The following is a 17,716-nucleotide window of genomic DNA, read 5'->3' as shown; positions in this document are numbered from 1 at the left end:
TTCCCAACCAGGGGCCACATGGCCCCCTGGGGGTTCCCTGGATATTTCAAGGGGGGCACACATGAAAATCACATAAATGGGGGGCCACAGCACAATGCCAGGGGGCCACAAAGTGAGAAGTAAAGAAGAAAAATCATATTTTTTAAAAAAGTAAAAATCCTGATTGCCTCGCTATCTGCTTGGCCAATCACAAGTGGGTAAGGGCACCACCCTATCATGCCTTTTTGCCACATGCATTTTATTCGACCAGCCCTAATTTGTTTTTTGACCAGTAGAGCCGATGATTGAGAGCCCCCAGCTCAGGTAAGTGTGGTGGTGGGGTGGCAATGGGTAGGGCTGGGTGAGCCGGAGCTGATTGTTGTTGCCACCAGTGCTGGGCCTGGTAGCAGCCTGGCTCCGCCTCTGCAAGGTGCGGGGTGAAATCCACCTCAGCGCCTAGCCGAGTGGGGTCATCTGGTGCTGCTGACTTGCATCTAGCAAATAACTAAGTGTCTAATCAGAAGAAAGCCACACTGAGTTCAGTGGGGTCTACTCCCAGGTAAGGGTGTAGGGGGCTATAGCATTTTATCCTTCTAGGCAGTCAGGGCTCCTCTGGATAACAAGATCTTTTTGCACCAGGTCAGTGAGGACCACTTGCTTTTTAAAGTTCTCCCATATATACAGAACTCCCTTTGCACCTTTTATAATAATAATAATAATAATAATAATAATAATAATAATAATAATAATAATAATAATAATAATAATTTATTATTTATACCCTGCCCATCTGGCTGAATTTCCCCAGCTATTCTGGGCAGCTTCCAATCAAGTGTTAAAAACAATACAGCATTAAATATTAAAAACTTCCCCAAACAGGGCTGCCTTCAGATGTCTTTTAAAAATAGGATGGCTTCCTTGACATCTGATGGGAGGGCATTCCACAGGGTGGGTGCCACTACCAAGAAGGCCCTCTGGTTCCCTCAGGTCATGTGGGTTTCCCTTGCTGATTCCAGTATCATTCCAGTCAGGACCCGTCCTGGAGGCAGGGATAGTCCTCAAACAAGGACTAAGCCTGCCTGCTCAGTAATGACATGGTCTGGTCTTAGCGTAACTCCTCTTCCTGCCCATGATCACTGAGATTGGGTGTCCCAATACATTCCCCGCTGTGGAACCTGCCCCAGACATTCCGTTGGCTGAGGTCCACTCCCAGGCAGCCTTGACCCTTTGCCTTTAAAAAGCAAAATACATTTTTTAAAAGTGTTAAAATGATTGGATCAAGGGATATTGAAATTGAACAAAACTCGTTATGCAATGGCAGCAAACAATTACAGTGGTACCTCGGGATGCGAATGGGATCCGGGATCCGTTCCAGAGCCCTGTTCGCATCCTGAACAGAATGTAAGACGCGTCTGCGCGTTGCCGCTTCCGCGCATGCATGTGATGTCATTTTGACCATCTGTGCATGCACAAGCGGTGAAACCTGGAAGTAACGCGCTCCGTTACTTCCGGGTCGCCACGGAGCACAACCCGAAAATACTTATCCTGAACCGTATTTATCCCGAGGTATGACTGTAATACAGAATCCGTAATAAGGAATAGACGGGAAGTCTGGTAGATAGGAAAAGACCACTTTTATGTTTTGAAGGTTACTAGCTGATGTACTAGGGACACGGATGGCACTGTGGGTTGAACCACAGAGCCTAGGACTTGCAGTTCAGAAGGTTGGTGGCTCAAATCCCCGTGACAGGGTGTGCTCCCATTGCTCCTGCCAACCTAGCAGTTCGAAAACACGTCAAAGTGCAAGTAGATAAATAGGTACCGCGCTGGCAGGAAGGTAAATGGCATTTCCGTGTGCCGATCTGGTTCACCAGAAGCGGCTTGATCATGCTGGCCACATGACCTGGAAGTTGTACGCTGTCTCCCTCGGCCAGTAAAGCGAGATGAGCACCACAACCCCAGAGTTGTTGGTGGCTGGACCTTAATTTACAAGGCCCTGAACAACTGGAGTCCACAAAATCTTTAGGACTACCTGCTCCCTTATATCCCTGCTCAGTCAATGAGATCCCCTTTGGTGTTCCCCAGTGGCACAGATGAACTACCAGATGTGAATTCAGTGTAGCGGGCCGAAGCTTGTGGAACTCCCTCCCTAATTAAAGTTAGAAAGGCACCCTCTTTTCTGAACTCCAGGTGCATGATGAAGTCCCCCTTATTCCAGCAGGCATTTTAAGTTAGTTTGAGTTTCTGTTTGGTTCTATGATGATTTATTTGGTTTTGTTTCATTCCTTGTATGGTTTATTTTTATGTACACCACATAGAAATTCTAATGATTAAGAAATATGTAAATGTCATAAATAAAGGGACGCAGGTGGCGCTGTGGGTTAAACCACAGAGCCCAAGACTTGCCGATCAGAAGGTCGGTGGTTCGAATCCCCGCGACGGGGTGAGCTCCCATTGCCCGGTCCCTGCTCCTGCCAACCTAGCAGTTCGAAAGCACATCAAAGTGCAAGTAGATAAATAAGTACTGCTCTGACAGGAAGGTAAATGGTGTTTCCGTGTGCTGCTCTGGGTCGCCAGAAGTGGCTTAGTCATGCTGGCCACATGACCCGGAAGCTGTACGCCGGCTCCCTCGGCCAATAAAGCGAGATGAACGCCACAACCCCAGAGTCGTCCGCAACTGGACCTAATGGTCAGGGGTCCCTTTACTTTTAGCTGATGTATTAATTCTCTTTTTTTGGGGGGGGGGGTGATAGAAATTTATATTCTTTTTCTGTATGGTGTGTTAATGTGAACGGTAACAATAAAATTTAATAAAGGGGGGAGGGGAAGCAAAATACAAACTATACAATAACTTAACAAAATAGTGAAAGTAAAAACAAAGCAAGAAACAATTACGCTAAAACTGAACTACTCCCCGCCCCGACTAAAATTTGTCCCACCCCAAACAGAAAGAAAATAATAAAATATTTTTAAAAACCACCATTGGAGGTGCAGCAGATTAAGAACACTTTTTAAACATTTAAAAACATTTTTGCCACTTGCTGCAGAGAGCTGCTCAGAGTATGTGTGAGTGTAGGCCCTTGGGCCTGATGGAATTGGCTTGCAGTGGGGAGTGGTCTTCCCAAACACACACAGGAGCAGCAACAGCTGTATATTGGACTGTATCAGTAGGTTTCCCCCTCTGTGTCTAATAAGTGAGGTCAAATAAGTGTTGTTTACTTTTTATAATACATGGAAGATGGATCTCCCTCAGGAGGTTCTGGACTCTCCTTCCTTGGAGGCTGGATGGTCATCTGTCATGGATGATTTAGCATTCCATTATGTCCCTAACATTTTATGTAAATGTTTTGTATAAATTATAAAAAATTATCAATAAAACACGTTCTATTTACAAACAAAACATTTAAATAACTACCTTTCTATCAGTAGGATGGGGGGCATGGGTATAGCCAAGATTTTTGTTAGGGGAACAGGCTTTTGTTAGGGGGGCAGAACCTCAGATTTATATTTATTTTTACTTATTGGGGGCAGCTGCCCCCCTTTGTTTTGTTTCTTTAATTTTTTTTTCAATTTCCCCCCCAAGTTTATAACAGACATATCAACAAACAAGAAAAACATCAAAACAACAACAAACACACACAAAAACCACATTTATCCTAACTGTAATAATCCCACTTTTGTTATCATTGTTGGGTGACTTCCTCGAATCCCCCTTTCTTTTCATTTTAACTTTTATCCATTGTCTTCTACATATCACATATCCTAGGCCAATCTGTTACTCACAAGTTTAGCCTGGAGAAGAGGAGGTTAAGGGGTGATATGATAGCCATGTTCAAATATATAAAAAGGATGTCACATAGAGGAGGGAGAAAGGTTGCTTTCTGCTGCTCCAGAGAAGCGGACACGGAGCAATGGATCCAAACTACAAGAAAGAAGATTCCACCTAAACATTAGGAAGAACTTCCTGACAGTAAGAGCTGTTCGACAGTGGAATTTGCTGCCAAGGAGTGTGGTGGAGTCTCCTACTTTGGAGGTCTTTAAGCAGAGGCTTGACAACCATATGTCAGGAGTGCTCTGATGGTGTTTCCTGCTTGGCAGGGGGTTGGACTCGATGGCCCTTGTGGTCTCTTCCAACTCTATGATTCTATGATTCTAATTCTATTTAAGTTAGCAGCTGCCCCCCTTTGGCTACGTCTGAGGGTGGGCACAGAAAGGAAACCAGGTCAGAAGGGGGCCATGGTCAGAAAAAGTTTGGGAAACACTGGTTTAGAAAATAATTTAAGAGGTCCCTCAAAACCCTCAGGAATTTTCAAGTTGCCATTGGGGGTGGGTTTGGGAACCATTGTCCTAAGCAACAAAGCTATTGGGTTCACAGGGGGATTATGACCTGCAACAGGCAGTAGCTTATGGAAAAATAATTACAACTCAACTTCTGGAAGGTCTGCAGAGGAGGCTGCTGATGATCCCAACACAGTACAGTAACTAATAATTTTAAAAGCAGGTTTGAGTAGTAAAGGCTTAGGGTTAAAGGTGAATCCTGAGTCTGAAAACTACTTCACTTAGAACACATTGGCATAACTTTTTAGTATAAAATGTGAAATCAATAGAGATGCTGTGATGCTTCAAAGCCAGAGGAGAATTTAGCCCTGGGAGACGAATCTGTGACGGAATGGAAGATCAATAGAACTTGACAGGCATGCAGCTGTGTTGCTTCCAGTGACGTTAAAGCCCATTTACCTCTTCTGAGGAGTGATGTCAGCTAGGCATGAGTCAGAGGAAAGCAGTAACCTTAGTCAGTGTTCTATATTTATAAATTCATGACAAAAGAATAGTACTCTAGCTAGGATTGGCTTGTTATTGTTGTATGTCAAACAAATGCATGTCCTTTGGGACATCAACCTATAGGGGTCTCTTATGGTAGAAAAAAATGGGATAAAATGTTAAAAGATTCTCAAGAAGTACATAAATGGTGATGGATCTCTATTTAAAGCAGGAAACCTTTGGTCCTCCAAATGTTGTTATAAACTCCAGTTCCCATAAACTCTAGGCAGCATGGCCAAGGTAAGGGATGATGAGAGCTGGAGCCGACACATCCAGCGAGCATATATTGGACAAGATAGACAGGAACACAATATTATATAGCTTTTCTGCAGCAAAACGTTTTTCACCAGGTAACATTGCAAGCACCTGGGTGCCACAAACTATTCCACCAGTCTTTCTCAACAGGGGATGAATACATATTCACAACATTTTGAGGGTTTAGCTGACATTTAACAGAAGTGTGTAATAACGGAAAGATCTTGCATCAAACAAGAGCTGTGAAAGAAAGGAAAATGAGATTTTATGTGAACAAAAAGATACTGTAAAGAGACACCCAAGTGTACTTATTTCTTGAGTATTATTTTTTTTCTTATTTTCATTATATGGCTTGACACCCAGCATGCAATCCAATTTCTGGTCTCTATTCCCTTTCTTAATTTCAATGACACTTATTCCCAGACACTGCTAGATTGCAACCTAGGATGGGGTAGGGGAGAACAAATTTTAAACCAAAACTTTTTAAGGTATATATAGTACTTAGGAGAAAATAACTTTGACATCATACTGTATTTATTTTGTGTAAACCTGGTTAGAAGAATCAGAATAATCTCCTCTGAAATATTTTTGAGAATGCCCAACAGTTAATGGGGAACATTTAATAGTACCAATCTTGCCTGCACCAAGCTTAGATGAAGTGAATTTTGATTTCATTAATACAGTATCTCATTTTCATTATATGCACCTGTGATTTAAGCGATTCCTAACTGAACCAATCACTAGCACCCATCTGGTTACCTCCTGCTTCAGGAGAGCTAAAAAAGAAGCAAGTTAAGCTAGTGGGCTTATTCATTAAAATATCAGTCTCTATTCTACCTGAACTCCAATGCCATGCAAGAATTTGTTTGCTGCCCTTCCCACTTATTTATTTGTTAGATGTAATGCAGCCAAGCTCTAGTTTACTTTCCCCTTTATCACACGTTTACTTTCTTCAGGGAACTTTTAGTATGAGGAGCATTTGGTTTGGTGATCCTCCAACTGTGAACATAGGAACAGTCCAAATATAGGCTTGGACATTTTGGTGAGAACTAAGCCTCTGAAGCAGAGGCAGGAACTTTTAAACCTCACACCAGCCCCAGCCAGCATGCCCAAGTGATGCCAGGGACTATTAGAGCTGCAATCCAGCAATGTTTTGGGGAGCACAGGTTCCCTATATCTACTTGGAAAGAAATGACTCCTTGCCTTCTGTGGGAACGAAGAAGTAGGTGGCATTTAACTAAAATGTGGTAAAAGAGAGAAAGAGAGAGCAGCTAATACAATAGGCTTTCAAAGTTAAACCAGGTTTATTTTAAGATCTTAACAGCTAGTTCTTACAAAAGAGAGAGAGAGACATGCATACACCCCAAGTGAAAGAAGCTGGGCCTTAAATGTTACAGATCAATGTCAGAAGCAATTTCCCTCAAGGTGCAGGTTCATCTTTCCACTGCTGTGATTGGATGCAAATCTGCTCTGGAAGTAATCAATAAAAGGGTACCATAAAAGGGGTGAGTGTAACCGTATAAAAACTCTAGAAATTGCTCTAGTAAAACTCTAGCTTTGCTCTCAGACTCTATCATTTCACTGGACGGCTCCTTTTCCAGCCACTCCAACTCCTAATCACAATTGTCCAGAGTTTTTTCTGCTTCAAGGTAAAGCTTAAAAGAATCTTCACAAGACATATAACTGGCGGATTCAATGGTCTCTGCAATGTCCTCCACCTGATCCAATAGGATACTAGCAAGGGATTTTCGTGAAGCGGTTGATCTTCTTCCACTAACTATTATCCTAGGAGAGAAACAAAGGCTGGTTGTGGACAATTTAGACTTTGGCGTTGACATGATATCAGGTAGTTTGTTTGTGGGAGATTCTTGTCTGTGATTGCTATCATTCCAATCAGTTATAAAACAATCATCATCCTCTTCACTATCTGAAACGATTATTTTAACGGGCATATTTTTATGCTGAAAAGAAAGCCCACTGTTGTTCATCAACACATCATCAGAGCCCCCAATAACCATAGATCCCATTATACTTTTGCTGGCTTGGAGACTTCTGTTGTCCGAATTTTCCTGAAGCCAAGAGTGAGCCCAAGAGCTACAGTGGCTATTCAGTGGAAATCTTGTGTTCTCTGTATCCTTCAATGACATTTCCATTCCTGAGATATCTTGCAACTGATCCTCGGAATCTTCTAAGACAAGTCTGAAATCACACTGGGGAGAACCAGATAGAGCCTCATCAACCATTATTACACTCATTCCAGATTTCTGCGCAAAACTGAGGTCTGACATTTTACTGGTCTGCAGTTGAGATGCTTCTGAGGTACCTGGCTCAGTAACTTCACCTGCCTCTCCATGTGGACTTGTAGGAACATTGAGAGACATGTCAGTCTCGCCTTGTTGCTTGACATGGTTAGACAAATACTCTGATGCCTGCTGCAATGGGACCCCTTGGATATCAGTAAGCATGCCATTTGCCTCGACAGGAGGGTCATAGCAGATTGTTTGAAGTTCAGAACTGCAGTTTACCTGGAAAGACAAGTGAGCTTGAGAAGAAGAGGATACATGACTTTGATCATGGTTTTGAGTAGTTTGTAGATCATCATCAGGCACATAGTGAAATGACTGCTGCAGTGGGGCCACTTGGATATCAGTAAGCATGCCATTTGCCTCGACAGGAGGGTCATGGCAGATTGCTTGAAGTTCAGAACTGCAGTTTATCTGGAAAGACAAGTGAGCTTGAGAAGAAGAGGATACATGACTTTGATCATGGTTTTGAGTAGTTTGTAGATCATCATCAGGCACATAGTGAAATGACTGCTGCAGTGGGGCCACTTGGGAATCGTTAAACTTGCCATTTGCCTCAGCAGGTGGGTCATGGGAAACCACCTGACACGCAGGGCTGCAGTTCTCCTTGTAAGATAATGAATGATCTTGAGTAAAAGAAGATATAGGAGTTACTTCTTGTGGACTGGCTGGTTTGCATTTTTCGTTCATGGATGCAGAGATATCCATATTAGTTAGGTTCTGAAGCACTTGTTCATCCTCCTCAATAAGTAGCTCTGTCATCTTAGAACTTACATTGACAATGTCATCATCACTGCCACCTACAAGACTGATATTCTCACTGCTTGTGGGTTCATCAGTTACAGGTGGGACGAGAGCATAATTTGGAGAAGGCTTTGATGGCTTTTTATTTGGCTGGGTGGACAATTCCATTTCTCTCAGCCATGCCCCTTCAGTCGTGTTTCGGAGGTTTCCCATCAGTTGGTCCTTTAGCTGGGATTCCAGCTGTACCAGCTCTTGGGCTTTCTGTACCCTGTGTTCAATGTCCATGAGGACTTCTTCATCCTCAACTTCATCTCCATGAACCGCTTCATGTGTGTACATTAAGTCATGGTCTGATATGCCAAATATATCCAGTGAATGGAGATACGCAATGTGCTTGTCCAGCTGCTTATCTGTTTTTCTTTGGCTTGCATGCAAAGACTGAAGCTGGAGCTGTGTTACTGAGCTTTGAGTATCTCCCAATGTGAACAACTCCTTTAGTTCTTGCATAGTGAAATATCTGTATGGGTCTTTCCTATCTCCCATGCTTTGTCGGATTAATGAGTCTTTGAATACTTGCCTTCTGTAGATTTTCTCCTCCACTGTCCCACAGCTAATTAGCCGGTAGATTACAACATTGTCCTTCTGCCCTATCCTGTAAACCCTGTCTACGGCTTGAGCATCTGTAGCTGGGTTCCAGCTAGGATCAAAAATCACCACCCTGGTAGCTGCTGTTAAGGTTAGACCAACCCCACCAACTTGGGTAGTAAGCAGAAACACAGAGTATTCTTTGCTCTTCTGAAAGACACTAATTCTCCTTTTTCGCTCCTCCAACTGGCTTACTGTTCCATCAATGCGCATTAGCTTAAAGCACCTGTGAGTTAAGATGCGCTCTATAATATCCAGCATTTTTCTTGAATGAGAAAACACCAGTGTTCTGTGCCCCTCCTCCTGCAATCTTTCCAGCAGGGCCATGAGGAAGCACAGCTTTCCTGATTCCGCCATCAGAGTCTCATCCAAAATGTCCCTAAGGTTTCTCTTCATGCTGGAAGGCTCATCATTTTCATCACCATCCACCATATTATAATTGGGAGCTTCCAGACCAAGTTTGCTACATGCTTGTGCTGACAACAGCCTGGGGTGATCACAGAGTTTCTTCAAGACATTCAGTTCAGCAAGTGGGGACCTTGTGGTCATTAACAACTTTTTGATATGATCCAAAGACAGAAAGTCCCTATATATTTCTTTTTGTATGGGTGATAAGTATACCCACACAATGAAGTCGTTTTTTCTGGGCAGAGAAGGCATTTCAGAAGCAACAGTCTTGCTCTGATTTTCTGGGAGACTGATTTTGAGTTCAGGCTTAGCTTTGTTCTGTAGTTCATCTTTACTCCGTCTTAGGAAATACGGCTTGATTATGGACATCAGGTTTTCAGAGATCTTAAGTCCCAGTGCTTTCTCTTCCTGGGTTGCATTCTTTGTCCTGGCTCTTGTGATAGGTTTTTCGTATTCCATCCCGAAAGTTTTCATTGTGCCTAGAAGCGATCCCTGACAAGCAAAGTCAAAAAGAGCCCAGAGTTCTTTCAGGTTGTTTTGGACTGGAGTTCCTGTGAGCAGGATGCGGTTTTGAGCAGGGATAGCATGCACAGATTTTGTCGTTTTGGCAGATGGTGTTTTAATTTTATGAGCTTCATCAAGGATGACGTAGTCCCAGATGAACTCCTTCCCATCAAAGCTCGATAACTGCTGCCAACTGCTGAGGACCAGCTGATAAGTCGTGAGCAAGATACCACTCCTCTTCTGGATCCTCTTTAGATTTCTCTCACATTCATACTTGTTGGGTCCATGAAAGACACTCACGCGCAGCCCAGGAGTCCACTTGGCAAACTCTTTAAGCCAGTTGCTCAAAAGGCTAGGCGGCATAATTAACAGCACAGTCCGAATGAGTTCTTCATCAAACATGCCTGAGAGGAAAGCGATGATCTGAATGGTTTTCCCCAAGCCCATGTCATCTGCAAGGATACCACCTTTCCTTCCATCGCGGTATAAACTGTATAAGAAGGCAACCCCTTCTCTCTGGTGGTCAAATAGCTTGTCATGTATTTCTCCAAACAACATTAGTCCACTCTGACAAACGTCCACAAAGACATCATCTTCCTGATCCAGGGCTAGTGAAGCTAATGCTTCCTCAACTTTTTTCATTTTTCTTGTCAGCTTTTCACAGGGATAGATTTGATGCGCCTTCCTCAGAAGGCAGAGAGATTCCTCCAGGTTGCCATTTTTTGCTTCCTGCTTTGCTTGGGAGACAAATCTGCAAAATATAAAGCTTGAAGAGTCAGAAATACCCTGCAAAAATCAACAGGGTCTTAAAATGTAGGAAGGACAGTAGCATCCATGCATTTGATTCATACAATATAGCATGCCTACAAAACAACTGTCATTTATTGTTTATTATTTATTTTCTCTCTCTCTCTCTCTCTCTCTCTCTCTCACACACACACACAGTATGTAGTGAGCTACAAAAATCACAAATTTAATAGTAAAAATAAATCAAATATCAAAGAGATAAAAACAATAGCTCTAAAAACTCACGAGACCACTCACACACAGCATTAGAAATTATATAAAAATTGGGACCAGTTTACTAGAATCATTTACTTGCTCCATGTGTTCTAGCTCAAGCACTTTGATCAGCAGAACTTGCACTTCTATAAGTGCCATATAATGTTCATTCTGCATTTGCTAGGAGCTTATCTTTCAGCGTGGCACCATGTATGCTTTCCTTTCCAATCAATGCTAGAAGATAGCCTTGCTTTCTGATATTAGACATCTGCTAAAATCTTTTATTTTTTAATTCAGAAATCCTGTCCAGACACATATTAGTCTACCAATATTTGCTGAATTCATTTGTGTATTACTGATAATTGTTTTATGCACACTGCTTAAAGATTTGTTTGATTAAGCAGTTTCTAAAGAAATAAATATAAATTATTAAAACCTTTGTGGAATAAAAAGATGTTCAACACTAGGGTTGCCATATTTTATTTCAAAAAGTGAAAACCGGACACAAAAGTTGTTGAGCTTTTTTCTTTTGTCAAAGTTGTTGAGCTTGTTTTGCAAAATCTCAGCTAGAAAAATATTGCAGTTTTTGAGCTATTTTTAAGGAAATTCACCAAAATCTACACTTCTGACATGGGTTGCCAAACGTCTGGATTTTCCTGGACATTTCTGCGATTTCTGCCCAGACCCTCTTCCCAACTGCCTTATTCCATCTAACACCCAAAGATCACTTCAACTCAATGGGACTTGCTTTTGAGTAGACTAAATAGGATTGCGTTGGGAAAATTAGAAGTGAAGTTTTGGTAAGTTTCTCCAGAGAGAATTATGCCTCATCTGCCCAAGGACACAGTATTTTGGGTGGTGTCAGTGCAGTTCCACAAGACCCCACCTGACCTTTTTAAAGCTCTAAAAAACCACATTAAATAGTCATGGCTTCCCCTAAAGAATCCTGGGAACTGTAGTTTGTTAAGGGTGTTGAGAGTTGTTAGAAGATCCCTGTTTTCCTCATAGCAATCCCTCTTCCCAGGGAACCCATGTTGCTCTATGAGGAAGATAGGGGTCTTCTAACAACTCTGTGAAGTGAATCAGGAGACTCTCAGTACCATCAGAAGTCTTTAGGGGAAGCCATGGTAGTTTCAGGTGGTATGATAGTGCTTAAATCTGTAGCACAGATAGGGTCTTGCAGAACTGCAGTGACACCACCAAAAGTCTCTCTCTCTCTCTCTCTCTCTCTCTCTCTCTCTCTCTCTCTCTCTCTCTCTCTCTCTCTCTTTTAAAGGCCAAATCACAGGATTAACCATGCCATTGAGCTTTTATCAGCAATGGGAAACCTCTGGCTCAACCTCTGGTTCTAATTAGGCCCAGTATGGGGCAGATACAGATGTGATTTCAAAGGAGCAATCAGGAACTTAAAGTGAGCAGAAGTAAAAACACCAACACAGTAATCCTTATATTTGCAAAGCTGGAGATTTAGCAGATACTTGGTAGATTTCTTCAAAATATAGAGGAATGTTGCTTCTTCGCCTCAGCAGCTTTCCATGCATCTTGAAATATTTTTTATGCCTAGCAGAACCTAACCTGAATTCACTGCTATACAGTCATATCTCAGGTTGAAGTAGCTTCGGGTTGAGCGTTTTCGGGTTGTGCTCCGCGGCGACCCAGAAGTAACAGAACGTGTTACTTCCGGGTTTCGCCACTCGCGCAGATGCTCAAAATGACGTCATGTGCATGCGCAGAAGTGTGGGTTGCATTTGCTTCAGGATGCAAACGGGGCTCTGGAACGGATTCCATTCGCATCCAGAGGTACCACTGTATATACTTCTGAGTGGACATTGTAGTGTTAGGGCAGAGGCACACCACAAATTTAAAGCACATGGCTTCCAAGAAGGAAACCTGAGAACTGTAGTTTCCCTCAAAGAGCTACAATTCTCAGTAAGGTAAAGGTAAACAGACCCCTGATCATTAGGTCCAGTCGTGACCAACTCTGGGGTTGCAGTGCTCATCTCACTTTATCAGCACGACTAAGCCGCTTCTGGTGAACCAGAGCAATGCATGGAAATGCCGTTTACCTTCCCACCAGAGTGGTACCTATTTATCTACTTGCACTTTGACGTGCTTTCGAACTGCTAAGTTGGCAGGAGCAGGGACCGACCAATGGGAGCTCACCCCGTCGCAGGGATTCGAACCGCCAACCTTCTGATTGGCAAGTCCTAGGCTCTGTGGTTTAACCCACAGTACTCATAACAAATTATAGTTCCCATGATTCTTTGGGGGAAGCAATGTGCTTTAAATGCATGCAGTGGGTATCTTAAAAATGGTAGACTTTGGAGCTTCTGCTTTTTCTTTGTACACACCCTTTAACATCCAGCATGAAGAACTCAGAAAGCTTGTACAGTCATACCTTGGGTTAAATATGCTTTGGGATGAATATTTTCGGGTTGCGCTCTGCGGCGACCCGGAAGTAATGGAGTGCGTTACTTCCAGGTTTCGCTGCTCGTGCATGTGCAGACGCTCAAAATGACGTCACGCACGGAAGCGGCAACCTGCGCATGTGCAGAAGCAGGTTGCGTTCGCTTCAGGATGCAAATGGGGCTCCGGAACAGATCCCATTCGCATCCAGAGGTACCACTGTATGCTATATTCTGAGTTGTGGAAAGCTATTCTGTACTGGGTCCCCCCCTCCCCCTCATAAAAATAAGCCAGCAGGGCTACCTACATTTACTATTGTTATTTTGAATAACTTTCTGACCTGCTGTTATTTTAACGCTATTAATTGTTTTTGCTGCTGTTTTACATCCTGGAATTTTAACACTGCATTTTTTAGATCTGCTGCAACCTGCCAAGGGAACTTGTGCACCCTGAAATGTGAGCTAGTAATCATTGAAATAACTGTTATTAAATATTTCGAATATCACAGCTCCGCAAAGTAACCACACACAGGTGTATTCTGAAGTAAGACCAACTGAGTCCACCGGGAACGTGCTAGGATTGTACAGTCTTGACTCCCACTTGCCCAGGAGAAACGGCGTTATCAACATTTCTTATCCGGGGAAGGAGAAACGCTCGGGAATCTTAGTTCAGAAGTAAACCTTAAATGCAGAATCACCCTCCCGTTCCAAATCCTTTTCGTTTACCTCCGGTACAGTTCATCCCGCTCAGGATTATCAATGCCCAACGGCTCAGCCATACTTTCGCAGCAGAAACAAACACGGAACCGGCTGCCAGTGAGATTTCAAAACTGCGCGGCAAGCAGCAGCGTCTACTTCCTTAACCTTCCCAGCCTATCACTGAGCGGAATGCAAATGAGGCACGAAGTTTTTAGCCTTTCAGCTCGTTCCGAACGCAGAGGCTGTACAAGGAGGCGTTCTAATTCCAGAAGGAGGTGGCGGCTCATTCAATGTTTATTCGTTCATTCACACCATTCATTCATTTATTTATTCGCACCATTGAGATAAAAATGTAGAGTCACAATTCTGATGTGTGGAATTTCGGTTGCTGGTTTCGTTTTACTCCGGCTGCTCCCGCGCCGCCGTTAAGTGACCATAGAAAACCTTGAAGAATGTATGATTTGGGGGCGGGAGCTGTGACTGGAGAAGAAAAGAGGAGCATTGATGCTCCTCCTAATTCAGATCGTATTCCGTATGTAAAATGTGATTTAGGCTTTAATGAGACTTACTTCTGAGTAGGCCTGCACAGTAAAGGTAAAGGGACCCCTGACCATTAGGTCCAGTCGTGACCGACTCTCGGGTTGCGGCGCTCATCTCGCTCTATTGGCAGAGGGAGCCGACGTACAGCTTCCAGGTCATGTGGCTAGCATGACTAAGCCGCTTCTGGCGAACCAGAGCAACGCACGGAAACACCGTTTACCTTCCCGCCGGAGCAGTACCTATTTATCTACTTGTACTTTGACGTGCTTTTGAACTGCTAGGTTGGCAGAAGCAGGGACTGAGCAACGGAAGCTCACCCCGTCGCGGGGATTCGAACCATCGACCTTATGATCGGCAAGTCCTAGGCTCTGTGGTTTAACCCACAGCACCACCTGCGTCCCATAGGCCTGCACAGTACTTTACAGTTAAACCGCAGTACTGTACTATTCATGTATTCAGAATGAAGTCTCATTGACAGCATTGGATTCACAGGATAAAAGACTGCAACTTTTTAGCCATTTAAAAATCACCCTACAGGCAATTAAAGAATCCTGTGCCACAGTGTCCTGTAGCAGTTAGAATGTTGGAGGCCAGGATTCAAATCCCTGCTGAGCCATGAAACTCAGAAGGTTACCTTGGGCCAGCCACAGTCTCTCAGCCTAGCCTACCTCACAGGGTTGTTGTAAGGATAAAATGGGGATGAAAAGAACAATGTACTGCCACTTTTGAGCTTCAACATTCTCACTTTGCGATCTCCAAGATACTGTTCTATTCATTGCATTACAGTGGTGCCTCGCAAGACGAAATTAATTCGTTCCGCAAGTCTCTTTGTCTTGCGAGTTTTTCGTTTTGCGATGCACGGTTTCCCATAGGAATGCATTGAAAATCAATTAATGCGTTCCTAGGGAAACCGCCTTCAGACCAGGTCCGGGGACAGACTGTCCCCGGACCTCTTCTGAAGGCTGGGGGGGGGGACAAGGGCTTTTCTTCCCACCCCCAGCATTTTTAAAAACCCCAGGACAGCGGAGGACTTCTCCGCTGTCCGGGGCGATTTAAAAGCTCCTGGGAAGGCAGGCAGGGGGGACAAAGACTTTCGCCCCCCGCCCGCCTTCAGAAGGTGTTCCCGCCCCCCCGCCCCGCTTCGGAGCAGCGTTCCGAAGCCGGGCGGTGGGGGCAGGTGGGGAGAAGCGATCTCCCCGCAGCCCCTTGCTTCAAAAGAGGTCCGGGGGCAGCGGGAAGCGCTTCCCGCTGTCCCCGGACCTAGGGCTGCGGGGAGAAGATCGCTTCTCCCCGCCGCCCCTTGCTTCAAAAGAGAAGACCCGCTGTCCCCGGGGCAAGCTTCGTTTTGCGAAGCAAGCCCATAGGGAAATTCGTCTTGCGAGGCAACTCGAAAACGAAAAAACCTTTCGTTTTGCGAGTTTTTCGTCTCGCGAGGCGTTCGTCTTGCGGGGTACCACTGTACTAACAGTGCAATCTTAACCATATATGAAAATAGAGACAATCCAGAAGCCCCTCATGTTTACTCAGAATCAGGAGTGACAACTTGGCCCCACAACCATGGGTGCCTGGGACTGTGGGTGCCATGCAGCGTCCATGGCCCTGGCACAAAAGTTTGTGGGTGCCCGGCCTCTTCGTGAGGAATTATGTGGGTGCTCGGGCACCCAGGGCCACAGGGAGTTCGCATCTATGCTCAGAATTGTCTTGTTACCCAATAGGTCATCTTCTTCTTTGGCTATCATTTGTAGTCGAATGAGATTGTCTTCCAATCTTCCAACAGTGTGTCCTTAAGTGACTGTGGAGGCTGATGCTGGATTCACACATCCTTCCACATTGGGGACATAGGTTTCCGGGTGGAAATTGATCAAGGTGAGGATTTGACAAACGTGCCTTCCTAGGTTTTCTGTCACCCAGGTCAAATACCCACGCCCCGGATGTGTGTTTATGGACATACATACACATACATACAAACACCTCAATACATTTATTCATAAAGGGCATAAAAAGTAGGTAATATATCATTGTAATGCAAAGGAATCCTAGGAAGAACTATGACTGCATGACCAAAGTCAAAAAGAGCATCCCTTTCTAGGAAAGGAAATTGTTTGTCAAAAGTAGAACTTCCATGTGCAGCAGTTGTCTATCTGAGGTCAGGTTTTGAATTGAACACTGTCCAACCATCTTGTCCTCTGTCGTCCCCTTCTTGTGCCCTCAATGTTTCCCAACATCAGAGTCTTTTCCAGGGAGTCTTCTTTTCTCATGAGGTGGCCAAAGTATTGGAGCCTCAGCTTCACGATCTGTCCTTCCAGTGAGCACTCAGGGCTGATTTCCTTAAGAATGAAGAGGTTTGATCTTCTTGCAGTCCATGGGACTCTCAAGAGTCTCCTCCAGCACCATAATTCAAAAGCATCAATTCTTCGGCGATCAGCCTTCTTTATGGTCCAGCTCTCACTTCCATACATCACTACTGGGAAAACCATAGTTTTAACTATACGGACCTTTGTTGGCAAGGTGATGTCTCTGCTTTTTAAGATGCTGTCTAGGTTTGTCATTGCTTTTCTCCCAAGAAGCAGGCGTCTTTTAATTTTGTGACTGCTGTCACCCTAAGGATCATCTAGTCCAGGGGTTTTGCTCCGCCCCTGGCCTGGAGGACTCCCAAAGACAGGGGGGTGGAGAGGAGGCTGAGGGAACACTCCACAAGGGATAGTGTTCGAAAAAGGGTGAGAGGCTGCCAGCTCTGCAGGCAAGGGGTGACATAACTGGGCTTCTGAGCCCCACAGGGTGCTGCAAAAAGAATTTAGTTGGTCAAGGGAGCCGTGGACTTAAAAAGGTTGAAAACCTCCGATCCAGGCCAACTGATTCTCTTCCTCAGCTTCCTGTCTCTCCTTCTATCCCTTCAGAATTTCTTTCTCATACAGTAGCAAGCCCATAGGGGATTTCTATTTTCTACTTCGCTGGGGAGAACCACACAGCTTCTCCAGATTTTCCAACTCCCCCTCAGTCTGGATCAAGTTGTAAATGAGCCTTCTTCAGCTTCAAGGGGAAAGGGGAAGGATGGAATTTGTGGCTACCTTTCACTTTTTCATCTTTCTCTCTGGCTGAAGCCCAGAGATCCTGGGAGGCTGGGAGCCTCAATGGCGCCCTTCTGGAGGTTTCACCCAGAGCAGGAACCCTTGCTGGACCCCCTCCCTAGCCATGGCTCTGCCTTCCTCTTAGCTTGTTTCTCCCTTTTATCCTGATTTTGTGCTTCTTCAAAGTTTTTTGGTAGAGGCTATTCTCCAATTGGAACGCTTGCAGGCCAGTGATTCCCAGTTGTTGGTGTTTATACTACATTTTTAAAGATTTGCCTTGAGAGCGTCTTTGCACATTTCTTATGTAATATAAAGCAATAATCTGGAACGCTCAGTAAGAAGC

The 17,716-nt window shown here is 44.3% G+C and overlaps 1 protein-coding gene across 1 annotated transcript; it reads right to left on the bottom strand.

Annotated features, from left to right (window-relative positions):
• Window positions 1-6,340: 6,340 nt before the first annotated feature.
• On the bottom strand, window positions 6,341-13,900 carry LOC308578383 (DNA excision repair protein ERCC-6-like). Its single transcript, XM_081178636.1, has 2 exons — window positions 13,793-13,900; window positions 6,341-10,410 (listed from the first exon to the last, which is right to left on the bottom strand). The coding sequence occupies exons 1-2, from the start codon at window positions 13,843-13,845 to the stop codon at window positions 6,669-6,671; spliced, it is 3,795 nt and encodes a 1,264-aa protein (XP_081034762.1). The 5' UTR covers window positions 13,846-13,900; the 3' UTR covers window positions 6,341-6,668.
• Window positions 13,901-17,716: the final 3,816 nt, after the last annotated feature.

This window comes from Podarcis bocagei (assembly GCF_964188305.1).
Source record: "Podarcis bocagei genome assembly, chromosome: Z".
Classification (NCBI taxonomy): domain Eukaryota; kingdom Metazoa; phylum Chordata; class Lepidosauria; order Squamata; family Lacertidae; genus Podarcis; species Podarcis bocagei.
Note: the sequence above shows the minus strand (reverse complement) of the source record. Positions and strands in the feature narration are given on the sequence as shown.